Genomic DNA, 22,096 nt, shown 5'->3' on the forward strand with positions numbered 1-22,096 from the left:
TGCAATTTATGACTATCACAATGTAATCGTTCTCACAGAGGACAGACAGTTGACCACACCACAACTAGTCCATTACGCCAACTAAGTGTGCCATTGGTTGTTGTAACGAAAGCGTAGCGTCGAGAGTTTGGGCGAACAGTTAGTTGGTAGTAGTTGAGTTGGTGCCGTAGAAGTAAATGAATGAGTAATCAGAGATTTAATAACAGCGTCTAGCCCAAGGAAATCACAGGTATCATAAAGAAGACGATATACGCAGTCGTGCGAGTTGTGGCGCGTTTGATGGTTGCTCATGTGTTGTGGCGCGCTCTACGCTGACCGCCGATCCGCTTGTCCTTTTGGTCACACGCGACATCAACGCCTCTAGATTCTCTCAGTGAAGAGGAGAGTGCCCGAACTTGTGTCTGCATTCGAACAGTACGAACACTGCACTCACCTTGCAAACGTCCAGGATAGGAAACCAAGTCCAGAACAGCCTGTCTTGAAACCCCCTTACCTGTTCAAAGTCCCGTCCCCAAGCCATGCAATACGACGCGACGGATGCATGCATGCTGCGCCGCACCCTTCACCACAAGGTATGCGGTTCCGATAGACACTGTTAGAGAACAGTAGCAAGAGGCGAGAGTATACGTCTTTTTGACTTCAAGTACACCTCATGTTCGTTTTTGCGTTGCAGCTTTCAAGTGAAGGGGGCAGGGGCAATGGTGACGATTCGGGAGGATCGTCCCGTCTAGCGCTGCGGCTAATGACGTGCGACGTGAAACCTGGATGAAGCAACTTGAAAGCTTCCAGAAAGTACGCCGAATGCTTCGTGAAAAGCCCGTGAGAGCGGTGCTGTGATGGACGTTGCAGCAGGCAGATGCGATGACCTGAAGTGGCGGGACACGGTGGCGGCAGGGACGATGGGTGATGCACGTAATTTGGGTCATTGCCCTCTTCGGCTGGCGTGCTGCACCGGAAGGCTCGAGGCGCAGAACCAACAGCGCCGTCAATAGTGGCCAGCAGCCATGGTAATTACTGTAGAGTAGGACTTGGATTCGAGTCGCATGACGACTGCGTGAATGTATGGATCTTATTGTGCAGTACGCGTTGCGATTGTTGCAGGTGAAGAGCTCACGGGCACTGTCATTCGTGGACTCAGATCCCAATCGGGCAAGGCGCCAGGCCTGACCAAGGATCTCACAAGAGCTTCATCTTCATGCGCCGGATCAACACGATTTCCAACACCGTCGCCGACCTCTTGTTGCTGCTTCACAAGTGCGCTTTCTGCGCTATCTCCTTATACTGACATTTCTCAGCATCTAGTCATCTCAGCGCTTCCGCTCGACTGTGCCACACGGAGCATTCCTTCTGCAGGGTTATTTCTGTCTTGCGAGCACCCGCAACCTCGACCTCTACAAGCAAATCGCGTGTAAAATTATCGAAACGGCTGTGAATACCTCAAGATCAATCCATGAGTCTACGGATCCTTGACTCGGACTTCGCGTCACGCTGTCAAGCAAGTCACCGCGCTCACTAAGGCGACTGGTCATAGTAAGTACTTCACACCCAGCACTCACGTCGCGCAAAACCATCGCACGAATTTCAACAATCCACGGGTCCAGCAGTTCAGGGAACGATGGAATCGCCCGCTGGCTTTCTGCTACTGACATCGCGACGACCATATGCTGACACGTCTTGCTTACAGCACTACCACCACTCTACCTGCCCCACAAGAGGGTGACAATATCAGAAACTCACCCAGAACCATATCTTGGACCCGTAAGTACCCAATCGCATACCCGAAGTTCGGTTCGAGTTTCCGCCACCCTCTCATCATGTTATGATTCCAGGCTAACGGCTGCTTCGTCCAGGTCTCCGCTTACAGGTCTCACATAACAACAATGCCGCCGAAACGAAAGTTCAAAGGCACAAAGGTCATCTCTAACAGCCCTCTGAAGGCACCGCGTAAGTCCGCAAGCCTACTACAATTGCCTCTTGATGCTCCCTATAGGGTTATGCTAACCTTGGCATAGCCGCTAGCGCATTGTCTAATAAGCGAAGTAGTCTTCAGGGTTCGAAGACATCTCGCCTTGCTCCTTCAGTACCGTTCCAAATGACAACGCGTCGCGGTGCAAAAGGCACGTCTAACCACACGAGCTCGGCTGGTCCATCTAGCGCAAGCTCTGGCAGCCGTCGTAGTTCTCTGGATGAAAACGCGCAAAACGAGGATGCAACTCCCGAACATGAGGATGCGCGACCAGCCAAGCGCAGCCGAACATCGTCCGATTCTGGTTCGCCGCAGAGATCCAATGGCTCATTCGACAACAACACACCCATGAATGGCACCCAAACTCCAGAGCTTCAGAAACCTGCATCTAGTGCGACTTCAACGGCACCAAAAACAGCAGCAAAGAGGAGACGCGCATCAGACGATTCGTCACAGTCCAGCAAAACACGTCCAAACGGAGTTCTCACCCGAACCCAAAGCGATGTCTCCGAACAACAACCGCGCAAAAAGCGCAAAACAAAAGAATCGCAAACCGACACCGCCGCCGACCAACCTCCTGAGTTAACTGATGCTAGCACTGCACCCAACTCACCTGAGCAGGTTCCAGATGTTGACGGCAGTCAAAGCCTTCAGAACGTTCTGCCGACCAATGGCGATGCCCCTGCAAAGTCCGGCAGGCGTTTGCCCGGTCGTCGGCGCCAACCGCATCCGGACATCAATGTGGAGACTGATTTGCGCCGACAGCTCAATCTTAAGATGAGCTACCGCAGTCTTGCAAAGGTGCAAAAGGCTTTATTAGAAGAGTTGGCAACCCGTACTACGAAGAATCTTGAAGATGACCCCCAGTATCACAAGAAATGTCCGGAGTACGAAGCCGTCATGGCCCAGCTGGACCAACGACGCGACTCGCGTCTGGACCAGATCAAGTCTCTGCGCACATATCGACTCGAAGAATTAGAGCGCGTCCGTATCGCCGAGGAGCATATTCAGCGAGAGCAATACGTCAATCGATTCCGGGAACTTCAGGATGACTTTATGCTCCAAATATTCTTCCGCGCGAAGCAGCTGGAGCGGGAAATGAAGAGCCAACACGCTGATGCCACAGATGACGAAGATAACATCCTTCCGCCAACATTCAGTGACGAAGCTCACCATGCCGACGACTATCGTATCGGATCAAAGTTCGCCTCACGGAGCAGGGCTTACGTTGAGGCGGACAAGGAACTTGAGAACGACTCAGTACGACGGAAGTTCACTGCAGCACGAGTTGCCTTTGTTGAAAACGATGAAGAGGCTGATGATTCGATTGAGGACGTAGCTGGCGGCTTTGCCAAGTTTGACGGCCCAGATCGCACCGAAGCTATTGCGCATTACAACATTGCGAGCCTCGCTGATGCTGCCATCGAAGTCGAAAGGACGCCAACCCCCCAACCAGAACCACCAGCGATTGAGGTCATTCCAAATGAGCATGCTGCTCTGCTCATGATGCTTGCAGATATATCAGCACATCAGCCGCGTACCGCTGTCGCGCCAAAACCTCAATACCACTACCCAGATCCACGTCAACAGCCCCCACCGCCGCCGCGAGCGACGACACCTGTTATCAAGCAGGAGTTTGTGCGGGAAAAGTCGCCGGAGTTCGCACAGCCAGCCATACCACTAGGATTACCGTCGCAAGCTGCGCATAGCAGTCCTCCCAAGGGCACCCAGGTCGGGGTGGATCTTACTCAAAATGTTTCCCGTTCGGAACCCAATGCTGCACCGTCGACGAAAGAGACTGAGGCGCCTGCGAAGACAACACCAAGGTTATCCACACATAGAATCATGGATATTCTCAATGATGATCAAGAAGTCCCAGTCTCAAGGACGAGGGAATCGCAATCCTCAACTCAGCAGCCGAGCACACCATCAATGCGGGAATCTTCCACACATCCACAGACGCCATCTAGGAGCGATGCGCTCAGAGTTGACGCTGTCATGAATAAGGAAGAGCCACCTATTGATCAGGCACTGATGGACGCATTGAGTGGCCCGCCTCAGAGCAACCCGCCATCGTCACCCCCATCGAACACTCAATCGTGGCAACACCCAAGTGTACCACCGCAGACACGAGAGTCTGACGAGTCATTACGTCGGCGGGATCCTCTCCAAAAGATCAGGGAACTTCTAGACCGGAAGGCACGCGAGCTTGGCCGAGAACCTCCAGACCGTTCTCACTACAGACAGGCTCCTGCTCACTGGAGAAACTCAATGCTCCCAAGCATAAACACCCAAGACCGAGGGGAAGTCGCGGCATATGATCCGACCAGGCCATCTACTGGGCTGTATGATGCATTACCGGGTAGTTATCATTCGCGTCGGCAATCCCATGAACAAGCTCCTCAGCCATGGGAACATGGCAGGAGGACGAGTGGCCATCAAGTCTCCCAACAATCGGCAGCATCGCCATATCAGGCCCATGCTCCCCAGCCTCACTATGGGGAACATAAGCAAGGCCCAACCCCACCAACACATCAAAGCCCGTATGCACCACCGTCAGGATCGTTACCACTCCCTCCAAAGCCACCTGGTCCACTGCCATCAGCGCCGCCGATCAACTTCCGTTTCGCGCACTATGATCCTGCGCCGCCACGCCAACCGTATCCACCGCAATCACCAAGCTACCCACCCACCTCACATCCGCCACAAGGTCCGCCGCCACCGTCATACCAGCCAGCATACGGCAGTGCTCCATCCTATCAAGGCGGCTACATACCACCTCCAGGGTCTTTTCAAGCACCACCCCCACCACCTTCCTCCATGGCCCCATACCAACCGCTTAAGATCCACCAGTACGGCGGCCAGCCCATACTCCCCGCAAACATGGCACCACCCCCACATAGTGGACCACCGCCTCTACCCTTCATCGGCCAATCTGGACCACCGCAACAACAGGGGCCTCCTCCTCAGCACCAACAACAGCAGCAGCAGCAGCAGCAGCAGCAAGCTTACTCTCCAACGCATCCCCATCCCCCACCGATGCAATACGAGCAACGCGAAGCGCACTCTCAGAGTAACGGTGAACGGTCTTCAGATTCACAATCAAGACCTAGGCGGCAGTACAGAAGCTATCACGCCCCCGGTACGCAATTCCGAAGCTACCAAGGTCCCGGAGAACAGCGGAGGAGAGGCGGCTGAATGACCACCCACTAATTGTACATTACGATCCCACATGCCCTTCGCTACTAGTCTCATCTTTTCCTTACCTTGTCCTTCTCCTTTCTGTCGATTTGTACAGGGAAAAGGGTTGCATAAAGCGAGGAACGTCTTGGTTTTTTCTTCTTGGATAAACGGGCATTTGCATGTTTCTTAGCTGCATTGGCGTTGTACTATCTTGTTATACATGTGTTTTTCTCTTTTGCATAGCCCCCTCCTTGTTTTAGCATCTTTTCCAATTGGATACCCTGGGCGGTTTGCGCAGGATCTTGCGTGTGGGTGCGTTGTTTAGGTAGAAAGGTTTATTTAACTGGTTACATGCATGCTTTCGTGGACATTGCGTGTGACTTGAACTGTAGAGGGATGTGATGATGTTAACTTGAAGATAGTCATGTTTCATTTCAAAGAAGTTCGACGTAAAAATTGGGTATCACTAACACGACACTACACCCCGTTCACGATATCTGCACGAGCACTTCGTACAAATCCGGTCCTCCCCTCTACGCCCTCCTCTTCACCCTAGGCGTAGGCGTCCACTCCCTCCCCAACCCCGATCCTCTCCCCTCGCCACCGAATCCAGCAGTTCCCCCACTCCTCGGCGTCGCCCCACCCATCCTCTCAAACAGTCTCTGAGCAGCTGGCGTCAAATCACCCTTTGCCTTCCTCCCTGGCGTCATGCCCCCAACAGCAGCAACAGCCGCCCCGCCCCTCCTAGGCGTCGGCGCACTTAGAAACCTCGGCGTCTCACTCGTAAAGATGCCCAAGCCCGATCCCGTTGGCTTCGCCTGAGTGTGTGGATTCGACCGTTTCGCGCCGATTTTGTCGACCATCCTGTGATGCATCTTCTCGCGCGATGAGGAGTCGTTTATCGTGAAGGGTGTGGCTGTGCTGCTGCCGTCTAGACCGTAGCGTTCTAGGAGGTCGGTTGGCGCGTCGTCGTCATCGTCGTCTGAGGAGGGAGAAGGCGGTCGTGCGTCGACGAAGGCGTAGCCGTTTACTCGCGGTGTTTCGCTGCCTGTGTATCCTCCCTCGCTGGGATTGAGACGCGGACGTCCTGCGACGGCGTCACGGACGGCGGAGAGAGTGGGGCTGGACGGGCGAGGAGGCTCGGCTTCTGGGGCGGGAAGACGCGTGTTGTTGTAGAGGACTTTCTTTGGGGGCGCGAGGGATGCTGTTTCGGCTTCTTGGGCGCGGGTGGATGCCCATTGTTCTACGCTGTCTGGACCGAACATGAAGCTGTTTAGGGCGGTGTGGCGGTGGCCGGTGGGCGCTGCGGGTCGCTCGTCGAGGTTTTGGCTCGGTTTTGTGCTGAGGACGAGTTCCTTGCCTTCGGATGCGGCGGCGCGGGCTTCGAGGACTTTCTGCTGTGCTATGCGCTGTTTGCTTGCGTACATGTTTCCTTCTCGGAGCCAGACGTTCTTGTCGAACCGCGCCTTGTTCTGCTTGTCGATGATCTGACTGAAACTCTCCTGGTCTTCGCTCGTGTACTTTGCTTGGAATGCGCCTAGGCTCATGTTCAGGTCGACATTGTCCAGTTTGCCTAGGCCTTCATCTTCGTCGTCGACTTCCGTTTCAGCGACCGTGACGGGTGTGTCCGCGCCCCATACACTTGGAGTCTTGTCGCCAGCGCCGCCTGCCTTGTCGAACCTCGTTCTCGCTGCCGTCTTTCTTTGCCCGCTCGGCACCGGCGTCATGACATGTGTGAGCTTCTTGCCGGCCTCTTTTATCCATGATCGATCTTTGCTCTCCACCGCGTTCAGGTACTCTCGTTGTGCGTCGGCTTCGGCTAGCCCTGGGAAGAAGTCGCGGCGAATGATGTGCGAAACGGCGGAAACATAGGTATCTTCGTCTAGGACTACCGAGGGACGTTTTATGCGTTTCGGTGCGGGAGGTGGTGGCATGAGCGCATTCGACGCGCTACGCTTCGTGAGCGCTGTTGAGTTAGGGTTGGACATGGTGTGGTCGGGGTGGGGTTCGAGTTTGGAGGGCGACTGGAGGTTTCTAGTCGAAAATCAAGGCGGGTTGAAGGGACTGCGAGGGTCGGATGCCACTAAATGGCGGAAGGTAGGTTTCCGTAAGTGTTGTGCACCCACGCGGGCTGGTGAAAGAGTGTTGGCGCAAAGCGACTTTCGTGGACGATGATGTCTTAGCGTTGGCAGAAAGTCTCCACCGCCTCCAGCCCTACCCAGGGTTGCGGGTGAAGGTACCTGCATAAGTACCAACACCAGTGACACAAGACACTCGGTTAGCCGCATGATTTCAGACCTCCATTGTTTGAGCGCTCTTAGCATTGTTTCCCTAGCATATCTGCATTGAATCTACGTGTCGTCGCATCACAGTACCCTATCATGAGAAAACCCAGCTACTCAGATAGTCTGGTACCAGCGTAACGATATTTTTGAACCTGTGCTCTTCCGTGATAACATCATATCCAATATCCCGACCCTATACAGGGCGAGTGCCTCTCCCGATCACTTTGTAACTCGGGGCCAATTCGTGATTCTTTCAGCAGCGCAGCAGGCTTAATGGCGAGTGGAGTAAAATACGGCATCCTAGCCAATAGCCATGGTCTAGTAGAAGGACTCGACCATAGCGTCCTTGTGTGTAGTGTTGATGTTGGAAGGGCCGTTGCCCTCACCGAGCCTGAAGACAGACTCGACGACGGAGAGCTCGGTCGCTGTGGTATCAAGACCTAGATATTGAAATTAGTCCATGCTCGTCTTGAAATTCTGAAGATTCTGTACGTACCAGTGACAGCCATCCAGTCGTTGACAACCATACCCGCACCAACGACAGCGCTACCGCGGTTCACACTACCAGCTACAAGCGGCACTTGGAGCAAACTCGACAGCTCGTCTTGATCCTGAATGCTTGTCTTTGGGTGCACAATACCACCCTGATTGCTCAGAGCCATGTAGCTTCCTGTGAGCACATTGTCCGCGATGGTTTGCCTGAACACCTCCACACCCAGGACATCGGCTATGATCTCCTCTGTTTCGCGTTCTATATCCGGGTGTACGAGAGCGACGTGGTCGTTGCAACATATTACGTTGCCGAGAGCTGATAGTCGCTCTTCTATCCTCTGGATCTTGACTTCGTCGGGTATGGAATTTCGGAGATGCTGGAGTTCTTGGTCTGTGGTTGTGGTGGGGACGAGGAGGCCTTTCTTGTTACTGTGCACTTGTTAGGCTTTTGACTTGAGGCGTGTGTCGCATTCCGCGAGCTGTCGCAAGATTATGAACGTACCCAGCGGTCAGTCTGCCGATGATCCTGGTTCCGGCAATGGTGGCGTGACAGATAGGAATGACATCTTGGAGTTCGGCTTCAAAAACACTGTTGCGCCACCGTCAGTACTAATTTCTCGCGGGGTTTGCTGGCCACAGTCGCATAGCATGTCGCCATACTGTAACAGCCCGCGAAGAGCTATAGAGCTATGCGCACCTGTAAAAGTTCTCGCTCGCGCCGACTGCGACGATCGCGTACGCGTTGGTGAGGGTAGCGAAGACACCGACTTCGTTTGAGTTTTCGAACTGGGCGCGGACAGCCATGATGATTGAGTTGAACGTCGAGTGTGTGTGTGAGGCTCTGTGGGGAGTGGAGAAGAAAAAGAAGGGTCTTTAGTACGTGGTTAGTGAGCTTGTGAGTGAAGTCTGCAGAAACTGTGAAGGCGGGACTATTTTGTAAAGAGCGACATCATAAGCCCCGCTACTGGATTGGGCCTAGCGCCTTCGACTCATCTTGAGTGAACCGAACCCTGCATATCTGGGAGGCAGGAGGGCCCACCGGGTCCCTTCGCCACTGCTTTCTCGATGTTGGCGCTGGTACAGCCGTGACTGTGGAAGTGAAGAGTCATCACTTAGCGACTGCGTCAGATGAGATGCGACGTTCATCTCGACGTGAGGCGACTCATACCCGTCACCGTGCGCACTTTCGACGTGTCGCTGGGATCGCACGTCCATCATCGTGAAGCAAGCCACATCCCTTCACTTTGCGACATATGGCTGTGCACTCGCCCATTCTGTAGCCTCGCCCGACTTGCAGCCTCATGGCAACCGGTCGCATTGCTTAGCAACGACCACGAAACCTTGTGATAGACTTTCGGAGGATTACTCAAAGGCGACTCAAGTCCATCGGTGTGGTCGATACCTGATCAGAGCAACGGCTTTGCTCAAGTGCACGGTGCGAAGCTCCACATGACACATGTCATAAAATTCCCGTAGTCTTCCGGCTGATCGCAGTGATGCGCCCAACTTCCTCAGGTTCAACCTTGCGATGATCAATGGAAGACGCGATAGCATAGAGAAGGTAATCGTTATATTGACGTCTCATCGTACAGCTGACGTAGGACGCATGACTATAATTACAAGATCATATAGTTCGTCAAGCTCGAACCACAGCGAGATTATCCAGGAGCAGCGCACGGTTGGCCGCTATGCTTCAGATCCCCAGCCACCGCGACAGGCACCCTTGCCTCACATCAAACTTCCAAGACGAACTGACAGGTGACAAGCGACAGGTATGGAACATGAAGATAATGGTATTGTAAAGTGGCTGATGGCGCCAAACTGGGCAAAGCAAATGGGTAATACGCTTTCCGTCACACTAGAACAAGCAGCAAAAAGAGAACGCCCGCTAAACTGCAGCATGCCGTACACGATACGCGTGGAGAATCGAAAAGTGAAAAATGTACAATAGCGGCTGCGCCTGGACAGTAGACCCAAAACGAGATCGAAGTAGATATCGAAGAGAGCGTTCATGTCGTGTGCCGGAGCCAGAAAAACATTAACACTTGCGTGATGGCATGATTATGATCGTAAATGGTTCGTTATGCAAATGCATCGCGTGCAAATGTCGGGTGTAAATTGTGAGATTCGGCCTGGAGAGGACGGTCGGAGAGGTTCGCTGGACTGCAGAGTGGGTGTCACTCATTACATGCGCGATGCGAGTATGGCCAGCGCGACGATGACACCGATCAGGAGCGTGCCAACTCCAGACATGACACGGTTGAGGTTGCGCCACCAGGTTGCTTTCTGGAAGGATTTGTCGTCGGCGGGTCCCATGGCTTGGGCGAATTGCTGTTCCAGGTCGGCCTGGCTAGCAGTCGGGGTACCAACAGCGTTCGGGTCGAGGGGTAGAGGAAGGAACGCGGCAATTATCCAAGCTGTGTTTCTGATTAGTACATGTCTTCATTCATACGTGGTATCTCGTGGGTTAAGACTTACCAGGTGGGAACAGAAATCCTATACAGAAAAGCAGGATCTGTCTGTTTTGGCGCCCGAAGAGTGTGGCATGAACGTCATCGTCCAGTGATGGTGCGTTCCAAGCGCTGTACAATTGTCCTCTCCGATCGGTCCGGAGGTGCGGTGTTGAGTAGCCGCTGAGCGGGTACATGTGAGGTCCGACTGCGTATACTGCTCCGTCAATCGAGTGAACGTCGTCTGCTAGCGAGACAGTATCGGCGTGTGAGGCGCGGTTCCTTGAATTGTTTCTCGGTCGGTTACGTGGTCGGTAAATGCTGAGGGGGAAGTTGCTTTCTGAAGGGGTGCGCGATCGTCCGCTGTGAGCGGTTCCCAGCCGTACGCTCTCAGAAGACTCGGACTCCGGGGCTCCAACTGAAATGCGTTCTCCCTTTTGGTAGTAAACCCTTGCCCAAGCTGGAATGTTGTCTGCAATGAATCTCGACATATGCGACTGAGAGGATCCAGGTCGCTCGTCGCTCATCGATACTGCATCGGTACTATTGGCTCTGTTGCGCAAGTACCCCGAGTTCTTCATGCGCAGAGGGATCGATGTAGGCAGCGGCGAGATCGTGTCCATGTGTTCACTGTTATCGTCGGATGAAGATCTTGTCGTAGGAGAGAAGAGCGGCCGGGGTACTGGCACTGCAGAGAACTCGGTATGACCTTCCGACGATACATTGTCCGAAGACGACTGTGCGCTCCCAATTGTCTGTCCCCTCCGGCGTGGAATCGCTGTTCGACCGTTGCCCGCATAGCTTTCTTGTGAATGTGATCTGGCGCCGAGCGACCGGGAGTTTCGTGCGAGGGATCGCGAATCGCGTTCGGAAACGGAGGCGATTGTTGACAGCTGGGAGCTCCAGTGATGTACCAGCGACGGGTCGTGCATCCGGGATGCGATGTTGGGCGCGTCCTGGGATTCGGCTCGCGAGCTAGTGCCGGACGGCGCGCGTACGACGGGGTAATTAATTCGGATTCCGCTCGCGAAGGATGCTGTGCTGGCTTCATGAAGAGATGGCGATGGCTGCGACGAAGCTAGTGTATGTGTTGGTTCGATGCTGGTGTAGGAAATATCAGAAAACGTGAACGACTCTGTACTTTGTTGAGGATGCAATACAGGTTGTCGATAGTCAGTGTCACAAGTGAGAGCAGGCCCCCTAGCTTGACGTTCGGTTGCCGCTGGGCCTTGGGGAACTTCTGGTAACGGTCGACCGAAACTGACACTTGACGAGTTTCCGGCATTACTAATTGGGCGTGGTGTGGTGGTAGGAGCAGGTGAAGCAAAAGATGCAGCAGAGGCCTTAGGCGTTAATGCACGGTCGGAATCTCCTCCAGAAGAAGAGGGAGGAACAGCCCGGATAGTTGGCCTTGTAGATTGTGAGGAGACGACCTCCTCAAGTACCTCGAGGCCTTTTGGTTCATCTTCTAATTCCGGTGGGGGTGAGGATGGGGCAGTGCTCCCCTGGGAAAATCTTAAAGACGATGGCGTAAAAGAGGATGCTACGAGGGTATCTTCCTCTGACATGCTAGTGGAGCCCGAATGTCTGAAACCCTTCTTCCGTGACAGGATAGGCTGTGGTGTTCGCGCTCGGCTCGCCTCGAACTTTGCGATGGTACTGGCGACCTGGCTGCTATTTGAAACACGAGATCCCGGCCTTTCAAAGCCATAACCCGGCGCATGACGGGGCGGGGGCAGGATTTGCGAGGGTTCGCTGGGTACGGGATATTTCTGATAGATGTCATGTCCGGGATCTTGAACAATGCGGATGGTTGACCCAGAGTCGCGGTTAGTTTGCGAGTTTGAGCGTTCGTGAAGCGGTTTGCGGATAGGAGACGTGTTTGTTGACTGCGACTGCGGCGGGTCAAATCGAGGACCTTGTGCGAGTGTTTTTTCGAGTGCGTTTTGTGAGTCTGCGCGACTGTTGCGTTGTTGTGAGGACATGGTGTGGTGGTGGTGTGGGCCGAGGATGCCGAGATGTGGACTGGTTGTAAACGCGTGCGGAGAAAGTCGAAACCGATCATTAATGACGGGGTGTGGGTAAAAAGACAGTAAAAAGAGGACGTAAAGACAGTATGTGAAGATAGTCAAAGAGTGACAAAAGTGCTAAAACATATCAAAAAGAATGGCGGCCCGCAGGCATTAACGGTATGAAGAATCGAGGGAGGGAGGACGAGGAGTGGTGGTGAGGTGAGGACGGCGGGCGTCTGGCAGCAGCTCGGCCTAAAGAGGGTTCGTGGCTGTATGCAGAAGCAGGTTCGCGCTGCAGGAGCGATCCAATTGACAGCTCAGCCCCGGCCAGTCTGGAGCACGACCCGCGACTTATGATGACTTGTACAGAGATGGACCCAATTCGCACAATATGACTTTCGCCTAGCCTATACCGGTCGACAAGATGATATGAGCTGCTGGATGCGCGGTCCACCTGGGAGTGCGATGACTGCGACGCGCCTGGGGAACCCTCGTCGAACAGCCTTCCTAGTGAATCGGGAGAAGCGCGTCGCGGTTGAACGTTTAAAATGAAATTATATTTTGGGACGGGCCAGTGACGACGCGCAGCGTGGCGGACTAGCCGTTGAATGGCAGAGAGGCTGGCCAGTGGGCCTTTGGTTGTGCGTGCTGCAGGGGTAACGCGGGAGGGCGTGCTAAGACGTCGTGGGCGCTGATGGCGCGAGTCGCAGGAGCCGAGACGAGGGAACGGACGATCGGGGCACGTGATCCAGCGTGACCGATGGGGCTTGGCGGGGTATCGAAGGTGAAAGGCTGCGCTGCGCCGACAAGATGCGCGCGACAACGCGGGGGGATCTCGTGCAGCTATAAACAACGCCCATGATTCTTTTCCTGCCTCTCCTGTAGTGCGTTTGACGTGCGGCTGCTTTTTTGCAACACCTCGCCATGCCTCCACCCCTCACCGGCTGGCGCGACAAGCTCAGTGCGCTCGAAGAGCTGTACCAGCGACATGTCAAGGGCGGTAAGTTGGCGCTCCTCCACCTCAAACCCTCTTAAACGCCTGCGCGACCCACATCGGACGAACTCTGTTGCGCTTTCCTGTCGAAACATCGCCATGAGGTCTAACGTGGTGCCAGTTCCCAAACCGCCTGTTCTTTCGTCGAGAGTTGCGGCGCTTCTGTCGGTACGTTTCATGTTTGCTCCCCACCACCATTGCCATTGTTCTCACCCAATGGCACCGCACGCGCCAAATATGCTGAAGTAGCTAACACCCACGCTCGCAGGCCGCCTATGTCTTCATCTACGTAATCCCCTTCTACCTGTCGCCCGCCACGCGACCCTCTCCGACTCTTACGCGCGATGCGCCGTCGTCGATACGCGCCCGGGTGCGCGCAGTGACCTTTTCCACCCTCCTATGCTCCGTCCTCACCATCGTCGTATTGTACCAACATGACGCATCGACCATGGAGATCATCTGCTTGCTTGGCATCTGGCCTGTTTCACTTGTAGATACCATCCGGACCATGCTTCTGGTGACCATCCTCTTCGCGGGTCCCATCTTCGAGCATGGCATTGTAGACGGTGACTGGAGAGACTGGATCAAACTAAAGGGCGTCCACGAGACCCTGAGCAGCTGGATCGGCTACAGGAACTACATAGTCGTAGGTCCTCTACTCTAGTCCACCCCTTCCTATTCTAACCTGCCCAGGGCCCCGTTAGTGAAGAAGTCGTGTGGCGCTCGTTAATCATCCCCCTCCATGTCCTCGCGCAGTTCTCTGGCAAGCAGATCGTCTTCCTCACGCCACTGTACTTCGGCATCGCGCATCTCCACCACCTCTACGAGTTTCGCATAACCCACTCCGAAGTCCCGTTCTTCGTCGCCGTGCTCCGCTCACTCTTCCAGTTCACATACACATCGCTCTTCGGTTTCTTCGCAGCCTTTGTCTTCATAAGAACCGGAAATGTCTACACGTGCATGATAGCGCATACCTTTTGCAACTGGATGGGCCTTCCGCGGTTCTACGGCCGTGTGGGTGTCGAAGCCGGCAGTCCCATCGGACCACCAGACGTTGACAAGAAGGATGACGAGCAGAAGAACGTCCCACTGAATCAGGGCAGGGGTGTTGGATGGACCGTGGCCTATTATATTGTGCTTGTAGCAGGCGCTCTGGGCTTCTATTATCAGCTCTTTCCGCTGACTGAGAGCAGTCACGCCCTGCCTGTAGACTTGACGAAGGCGTAAGATCACCATGCGCAGTTGGAACTCACCAGGCTGCAAGCAGTAGACCACACTTAGATGTGCTGCACGCTCACGTATGAAGTATAGCACAAGTAATTACTATCGAGATGCTCATCTGAGTCTCGCAATAGCCCACCAATTATCCTTCTCATACCCCGACTCCAGCACAACTCCACCAGCCTGCTCAATATCTCCCTCCAGCTCCCCTTTCCGGTACAAATGATAGTATCTCAAGAACGTCTTGTCACCATCCGGCTTCGGCGCCTCATCCTCGTCAGCCTGGCTCTCGTCCTTTTTCTTCCTCCGCCCCTTCTCCTTCTCTTTTTTCTGCTTCAAGACCCACGGCACCATGACATCCTGCTCGTGACCCTCGTCCCATCCTCTTCTACTGTCTTTCTGTTCAAGTGCCCAGCAATAGATAAGTGCTCTGCCACCCTCCAGGCCAGCATCTCCATTCTGACTCGACGGTGACGAAGGCCGCAGTAAATCCAAAACACACTTCACAGCCTCCACCCTCCGTGCCGGTGTCGACAAATGATGAATAACCGCTATTGAAATAGCGAAATCAAAAACCCCATTGGGATGAGGTAGCGAGAGATTGTCTGCTACGACTATGTCGTGCGGTTCATGTTGTTTCGCAATCTTGACAAGGTTTGTAGATCTGTATCGACATTAACTTCCAAGACCAAAAGCTATAACTAGTCGTAGAATAGTTAATGTGGTGAACAATAAAATAGAACATACCGATCACTACCCACAATCCACACCTTCTTATTAACAGCCAAATACTTCCCGTTCCCACATCCTACATCTGCACCTATAGCGCCGTCATTTTGTTCTTTCAGGAAACGCTCGACTATGGGCCAAGGCTAGCATTCGCGTTAGTCATGCATGCTGGTTTGGAATATTTGTGACGGGTGGACGCACACCTTGTAGCGAGTGGAAGAAAAGTGAGATGCAATTTCTTCGTAGACTGAGTGTACGTGCTCGGCTTCGTAGGTTGCGCCTTGGGATTCTGAGGTCGCCATATTGGTTATTGCATCGATGGGTGAGTGGAGATGTGACTGCAGGGAGGGCTGATGTGTGTGCAGTGGTGATGGATGGGGAAACGGCCAATGGGGGATGGAGGGGGTGCCAAGACGCTATGTGGGCATGCGAGTGTGCGTCTCGAGCGCTCCGTCTTTCATGCTCTACTCTTACATCCTCTCACGATGTCATGAGAACGTCTCGCGTGAAGACTCAGCGTTGATAATATTCCTAACTACCTGGCAGATATGGAAACCTGACAACTATGCCTGGCAAAATACCTGGGTAACAAACACCTGCCCCAGAACACGATGGTGCTGAAGAGCTTGCATGATACGCATCCTTTTTTTTCTTCTCTGTCCTGATGAAAAGAAAATTTCTCTTCAGATGTTCTAACCTAAGGCTTTGAGCGTTCTGGTGGCTCTTCTTCTCATGAACTTAAACGTAGGCTGATACTCAAGTTCTCAAAATCTAGGCTACGCGCTGTATTCGTCCTTGACGCCATCCTGCTGAATTCGATAACTTCAGACTTGTGGCAACTACAGGGCATGTCACATCGCATTCATAGTGCCTGCTTCCGCCTTTCTTTGGGTCCATGTCAAACGATGGCAAGAGGACAATGGCGGTTGACGTCGCATCCATTGTTCCTTTGTTGCTGTCATCTTGTGGCTTTTAAACTCGCAGTTCCCCGATATTGATGCCAGTACTTTGTGAACACTACCGTCTTCTTTTCCAAACTTCGGGTCAATTCAGCTACTCTTACAGAAATTCCGCATCCAAGATGGCCACTCCTAGGGTATATAGAGCCCCAACGGGCAGTCGACGAAGCGCCCGTATCCCGGCGGCTATAACCGGTACTCCAGCTAACGCGAGTGTTAGCCTTCGTTCGGACTTGCAGGAGAATCGGGACCGCATAGTATGTTCGTTCTCGAGCTTGATTGTTCTTACTGATCATCTCTTAGGCTGCACGTATAAGTAAGAGATGGCTTTTGCGTGGGCGTGCTAGGCCACAGAGAAGCAGAGGCTTCACAACTGGTACCAACTGGTGCTACATCAACGCCGCGCTCCAGGCCCTGATGCATCAGCCCCAGTTACTGAACTGGCTTCAGAACCATGATCGCCCGGTCAGACGAGGCACTGGTGGCAGTAACATACGTAATGCCTGTCATGCAAACCCTCCACCGTATTTGGGAGCAGCTGCCAGTAATGTGGTGCCAGATTGTACTGGATGCATGATGAGAGACCTGGTCAACAATTATTGGGCTAACACTCCCAACGCCACAGTCGCCCCCAACATGCCAAGAATACAAGGAATCGCATTGGCTGGGGATGTCGCGCAGTTGGCCGCCAACGGCCAGGATCTAGTTCAGCTGGACTCTAACGACTTTTATCAGGTGATTCTGCAACGCTTGCAAGTCGCCAGTGCGTGAGTAAACGCCCATTCGTACTTTGCCAATATACATACTCACCAGTTCTAGGACACAAGAGTGGGAAGAGGACTTCCGCGCACTATTCCAGCTCGACAGACAAGAGCACGGTCGTTGTAAAGGATGTGGTCACGAAAGACTCATCGCGCGGATTCCAGAAACAGGCATCCTTCTAAATGTCCCCACAGCGACAACAACTTTCAACGCAGCGTTGTCGAGATTCTTCCAAGAGCAAAGAACAATGCACTGCGCCATATGTGCAAGTAATACTAACCAACTGGTCACGACCAGAATTCAAGCTGGCCCTCAAATTCTTAAGATCAAACTCGCCATCTTCCAAATGAAAAAGTCGGAAAAGAAAGACAAACACGGCAATCCGCAGCCTGCTACAGAACACAAGATCAACCACCGCATGGCTCACCCCAACATACTCGACCTAACTCAATATCAAGAGAATGCTCATCTTCCCCTCCGCTACCGGCTATCTAGTGTCATCTCTCACTCTGGCGAAGGAACAGAGACCGCAGGCGGACACTACATCGCGAGTGTTCGCGGCCCAGGCGACCGCATTACTTGTATCTCTGATTCTGTAACGGAGACTTTTACACAAGCTCAATTTGAAGCAAGCCCACAGGTGGCGAGAATATCTCCTCCAGCAAAGGAGGTTTATGTACTCACCTATCTGAGGGATGACGGGAGGTTGCAACGGGAGATGAAAAATCTCGAGTCGACGTTGAATTGATGGAGGGTGGTAAGTTTGATTCGGTATTTCCCCTCTTTGTTTTTTAGGTATGCATGTATTGTAGTCACTGCTTTTAATCACCTATGCGTATGATATACTTCTCGCGACATCCAAAAAAAATTCATTCCAGTGCGGGTTGCCCACGAAAGTGGGATCTGCGGGCCCGACTGCTGAATGGCGTCTTCGATCTTGGAGCTGGAACTGTGAAATTGGTCTCTCATCGTCAGTACCAAAAGCACGGCACATGTAGAAACTTTGTCAATTCTGACTACGAGGGTGGCGCGTTCTGGCCGCGAAGTGGATGCTCCAAATGAGATGGCTGGAGCCCTGGAGCCTGAAGAGGCCAAAGACACGCTAAATTGCGGCATGAGCTCGCGCGACGCGTCAAGCTTCCGACACTGCGCTCAGAGCCATCAACGCGGATAACAGTGGGCGACTGTTGATACACATCCGAAATTCCACATACTCCGAACTGTAATGGAAGTACTGAGTTACAGCGCCATACTTCGAAGTGGCATGGCCGTTCTGACCCCTCTGAACCAGCTTGTTGAATAGCTTCCGACGACGCATCTTTTGGTTCTGCGGGCTTCAGGTCCTATGGTCAGGATCATGAGTTCACATCTGATGAGCTTGAAGCTGACGAGGAAAATAATGGCAATAATGAAGAGATGGTAGCAATTCAGTGAGTACAGGGAGGCATCACGACTAGCGAATCCAGAATATACTGGATCGTTCATTCCTCTCCGAGAACGCCGCCGAGTGTCAAGCGAAACAAGACATCCGCTAGATCCTCGACATACAGATATTCGCACCTGTATAGAAAATCAGCATGGAAGAGCAACGACAAACCCTCATTGTCCATCGGCGCTGTCGCACTCCCGTATCCAAATATGGGTGTTTAACCGGCGGCGCATCACTGGACGAGGGCGCTGCATGATTAGATGGAACTTCATCAACCTATATTGCGCCGCGTACTGGATCGCGAATTCTCGGTAGAAGAAGCCCTCTGCCGCGTGGCGCTCACGGTTCCTACAAGATTCAGATCGTCTGCAGAGAATCCTGGAAGCTTGGCTATCCGCATCTCACAGCACTTCACACCCAATTTGCTGCAACGCATACCCAAGTTCCCAACCGCTCACGATGTACATCTCAACGCTCATCACAACTATTCTCTTCGCCACTGCCGCTCTTGCAACACCTTACCCGTGGGCTGCACCACAAGCCAGCATCGCTCCTGCACCCAGCGGAACGCGCAAACACAACCGCACGCATAGCCACAGGCACAAAGAACCGACACCGACGTTCAAAGAACCATGTAAATGCGCTATGCCGGTTGTGCCGATGAACTTGCTCAGCACGAATGAGAAGTGCTTGATGAAGCATGCTGCTGAGATGGGCTGCTACATGAGCTCCAATGGTGGATGCCCGTCGCCGGCGCCTGCTGTAAGTATGAGTCTGAAAGGGAAGGGGGTATGCTGACGAGACGTAGTGTGGACTTGGGCCGCTGCCGGGCATTCCGATGCACTAGACAGCGATGCAAAGAGGTGATCTAAATTATCGATGGGATATTGGTAGGGAAGCAACTGAGTCGATTGCCATACTTATCACGCCTCGCCAATGATGCACGGAATTTACTCATGCATATACTTCCCGAAAGACTTCCCAAAGCCCTATCATCCCCGAATCTTTCGCAGCACATCTTCCTGTCATACGAGGTTCCTGGTGACACTACTCAGCCCTCTTTCTCTTTCCTTGAGTCCCACCAACACTACCATCCAGTGCCCTCTTGCTAACACCCGCATCTCTAACCACCCTTAGTCGGTCCTTCTTTAATGCCCCAGCATGTCTGCCTGCGACTTCCTTATCTGGACAGCCATTCTCGCCAGGCTCGATCAGCGGCTCAATATTTGCCTCCTTCAACAGCGCAGGGATTTCGCTAAGCATAGCTTTGTACCGACCTTTCTCTCGGCACCAAAGTATGAGTGCAGTCAGCGGACCGGCATCAACACCTGTAGGCAACGACTGCAAGCCATGGGCAAGGGCAAGAAGCGGGTAGTCGATCTTCTCCCATACATCGTAGATCCACCCTTCAGCAGTATAGCTCGAAGTCAGGTCGACAACTGTGGAATCGATGACAGGAGCGGGTGTAGGTGATGGTGTATCCTTCCCGACTTCATCAATGTCCATCTCTTCGACCTTGACGCAATCTCTCTTCTTGGCAACCTTAGCTGCCTGTGCAATACTGTTTGCCATCATGATCTCATCGCCCTGAAGCCCTCGCGTCATGATAAGGAAATCCCGTATCAGAGTCCCAGTCACGCCCGCCCTTGTCAATCGCTCAGCTGCATGACCCCAGTAGTAGTGTTGAGGAAAGTACGACAGTAGCTCCATGATCGTGAACTCGGTGTCGTCAAGGAGGGTTATGTCGGCCATGACGGATGTCGCGACACTCTTGAATGGACAAAACTGGTGGTTCTTATCCTTGACGCCCTGATCTTGGTTCTGAAGCAACACAATATGCTTGTTTTCCGATGTAGTCGGATCAGGCATGGCAAGCATCATCAGCTCGGGAATGGGTGACTTAAGTCTACGTTGTGAGCGCATTGCGCCAGTCCCTCGCCAGTTCATACCAGGTGTGGGAATGAAGTCCGCGTCAGGGTTGGTCTCTTTGGATGATAGCCAACGCCACGCATCGCAGAGATCGAAGACCTTGTCCGGACAGTCACGCGCTTCGCTCCATGGAAAGTTGACAATGGGCGCAAAAGTGTCGGAGCCAACGGGGCTGGTAGGCTCATAGCTGCCGAGCTGCTCGTCTGTAGCATTGGAAGGGGCGTGGAAATCGATTTGACCCTTCCACGGCAAGACCCAATCAACACCGTCGAAATCGAAGACATCGGTGTTACTTCCGTCGCTGAGTTTTAGCATATCGGGCACCAGTCCGTACTCAGGGTGTAGTTCGCCACCTGGTACATACTTGTGCAAGCCTTGTTGATGAAGTTCTTCGCACGTAAGCGGCATTGGCCCCACCGGTGTGAGCTTAAACGCTTGACGATACGGATCGAAGGCGATGGGCAGGAGACCAGACCATGAGACATGCTTCCACCCCATTGGAAGCACGAGCTTCTGAACTAAGGTGAAGTCGGGTAAGCCGCCGATGATTGGGACGAAGGCTTGGTGGAAGAGCAGACGAGGGTCCAGAGAGGGATACGGGTAGCAAGGGTGCGTGCTGCCACCCGGTGGATATTGCAACTGCCACGACAGTGAATAGACGGTTGGCAGGCCTTCGAAGGGAACCGGGTCGGCCTTGATAGGCTCAGTGCTGAAGCTGAACTCTGGATGTGCCGAAGACTCCGTTGGTTTCGTCGCGGGCAACAATTTGCGAAGAGTCTTGGGCGCTGCGATTGGTACTTGAATATTGTCTTGAATGAAGGAAAGCGGTTAGCAAATGCACTGATATCATTAGGAAAGCAGTACTTACATGATGGCTTGGGCTGTGCGCGCAATCTAGTACTGCGACGCGTGACCGTCGGGTTCAGAGACTCTTCAAGTTCGCGAGCCAGTCTCGCATCAGCGGAGATTATAGGCTTCAAACCGTCGTTCGCCTTGTCGTTGTCAATAGGAGACTGCGCCGGTACCGAGAACTTGTTGGTAGTGTGATTTGCCGTCACTAGGGCGGTTTCAATGTCGCTCTTGGTCTCCTCGAGGGAAGTCTGCCATGATAGCTCCTCTTGCGCAGAGCTAGCTGAAGGGATCGCTCGTGTATAGTTGCGAAATGTCGGCGTTTCTGGGGATGGTAGTCCATGCCAAAGGATCGGTACGCGGTTCTTCTTTGGAGTGGATGGCTGCTCAGGCTGTGCTACACCTCCATCCTCGCTGCTGGCGCTAACAGTCTGACTGTATGGCTTCTGGTCGCCTGAGTCGCTCTTGCCATCAAAGACGTTATAGAGACGTGACAATGCTGCGTCGCGGCGTCGGCTGTACTTTGCAGTCTCTACCGCCGCAATAGCGGAAGCGCGACCGTCAACGCGTTGCTGATAGCTTGCTTGCTCATAATGAAGATCGTCGTGAACTTGAGGTAAAACCTGCGGCGAGTTCACGTTGCCTGTCTACGTGTTAGTGTCCGGCTCGCGCCCGATCAATCAAGCAGATAAACTCACTGGAGCTGATATAGGCCTCCCTGGTGGGAGAGGGCGTACGCCAAGTATGTCCCATGGTTTCTGGCGATTGCGTACTTGCAGTAGTAAAGTGCGGATCGGTGGAAGAAAGCATGCTGGGCGAGTTGAAGTCAAAAGCCC

The 22,096-nt window shown here is 53.4% G+C and overlaps 8 protein-coding genes across 8 annotated transcripts; 3 read left to right on the top strand and 5 right to left on the bottom strand.

Moving 5' to 3' along the window:
- Positions 1 to 1,880: 1,880 nt before the first annotated feature.
- On the top strand, positions 1,881 to 5,164 carry J4E83_002645 (uncharacterized protein; the record flags this gene model as incomplete). Its single annotated transcript, XM_049329589.1, has 2 exons — positions 1,881 to 1,913; positions 2,207 to 5,164. The coding sequence occupies 2 exons, from the start codon at positions 1,881 to 1,883 to the stop codon at positions 5,162 to 5,164; spliced, it is 2,991 nt and encodes a 996-aa protein (XP_049191268.1).
- Positions 5,165 to 5,682: 518 nt separating this feature from the next.
- J4E83_002646 (uncharacterized protein) lies at positions 5,683 to 7,137 on the bottom strand (the record flags this gene model as incomplete). Its single annotated transcript, XM_049329590.1, has 1 exon — positions 5,683 to 7,137. One exon carries the CDS (start codon positions 7,135 to 7,137, stop codon positions 5,683 to 5,685), a length of 1,455 nt encoding a protein of 484 aa, XP_049191269.1.
- A 615-nt stretch (positions 7,138 to 7,752) lies between these two features.
- Positions 7,753 to 8,730, bottom strand: TIF6 (Eukaryotic translation initiation factor 6; the record flags this gene model as incomplete). Its single annotated transcript, XM_049329591.1, has 4 exons — positions 7,753 to 7,874; positions 7,931 to 8,355; positions 8,429 to 8,515; positions 8,624 to 8,730. 4 exons carry the CDS (start codon positions 8,728 to 8,730, stop codon positions 7,753 to 7,755), a joined length of 741 nt encoding a protein of 246 aa, XP_049191270.1.
- Positions 8,731 to 10,110: 1,380 nt separating this feature from the next.
- Positions 10,111 to 12,361, bottom strand: J4E83_002648 (uncharacterized protein; the record flags this gene model as incomplete). Its single annotated transcript, XM_049329592.1, has 2 exons — positions 10,111 to 10,343; positions 10,405 to 12,361. 2 exons carry the CDS (start codon positions 12,359 to 12,361, stop codon positions 10,111 to 10,113), a joined length of 2,190 nt encoding a protein of 729 aa, XP_049191271.1.
- A 951-nt stretch (positions 12,362 to 13,312) lies between these two features.
- On the top strand, positions 13,313 to 14,609 carry J4E83_002649 (uncharacterized protein; the record flags this gene model as incomplete). Its single annotated transcript, XM_049329593.1, has 4 exons — positions 13,313 to 13,388; positions 13,504 to 13,550; positions 13,651 to 14,028; positions 14,076 to 14,609. The coding sequence occupies 4 exons, from the start codon at positions 13,313 to 13,315 to the stop codon at positions 14,607 to 14,609; spliced, it is 1,035 nt and encodes a 344-aa protein (XP_049191272.1).
- A 108-nt stretch (positions 14,610 to 14,717) lies between these two features.
- On the bottom strand, positions 14,718 to 15,634 carry J4E83_002650 (uncharacterized protein; the record flags this gene model as incomplete). Its single annotated transcript, XM_049329594.1, has 3 exons — positions 14,718 to 15,267; positions 15,351 to 15,475; positions 15,536 to 15,634. The coding sequence occupies 3 exons, from the start codon at positions 15,632 to 15,634 to the stop codon at positions 14,718 to 14,720; spliced, it is 774 nt and encodes a 257-aa protein (XP_049191273.1).
- Positions 15,635 to 16,927: 1,293 nt separating this feature from the next.
- J4E83_002651 (uncharacterized protein) lies at positions 16,928 to 17,801 on the top strand (the record flags this gene model as incomplete). The annotated part of the gene is made up of 3 exons (XM_049329595.1): positions 16,928 to 17,058; positions 17,111 to 17,169; positions 17,359 to 17,801. The coding sequence occupies 3 exons, from the start codon at positions 16,928 to 16,930 to the stop codon at positions 17,799 to 17,801; spliced, it is 633 nt and encodes a 210-aa protein (XP_049191274.1).
- A 1,728-nt stretch (positions 17,802 to 19,529) lies between these two features.
- Positions 19,530 to 22,013, bottom strand: J4E83_002652 (uncharacterized protein; the record flags this gene model as incomplete). The annotated part of the gene is made up of 3 exons (XM_049329596.1): positions 19,530 to 21,208; positions 21,280 to 21,903; positions 21,959 to 22,013. 3 exons carry the CDS (start codon positions 22,011 to 22,013, stop codon positions 19,530 to 19,532), a joined length of 2,358 nt encoding a protein of 785 aa, XP_049191275.1.
- Positions 22,014 to 22,096: the final 83 nt, after the last annotated feature.

The sequence above is a fragment of the Alternaria metachromatica genome (assembly GCF_023757995.1).
Source record: "Alternaria metachromatica strain BMP 0045 chromosome Unknown scaffold_4, whole genome shotgun sequence".
Lineage (NCBI taxonomy): Eukaryota > Fungi > Ascomycota > Dothideomycetes > Pleosporales > Pleosporaceae > Alternaria > Alternaria metachromatica.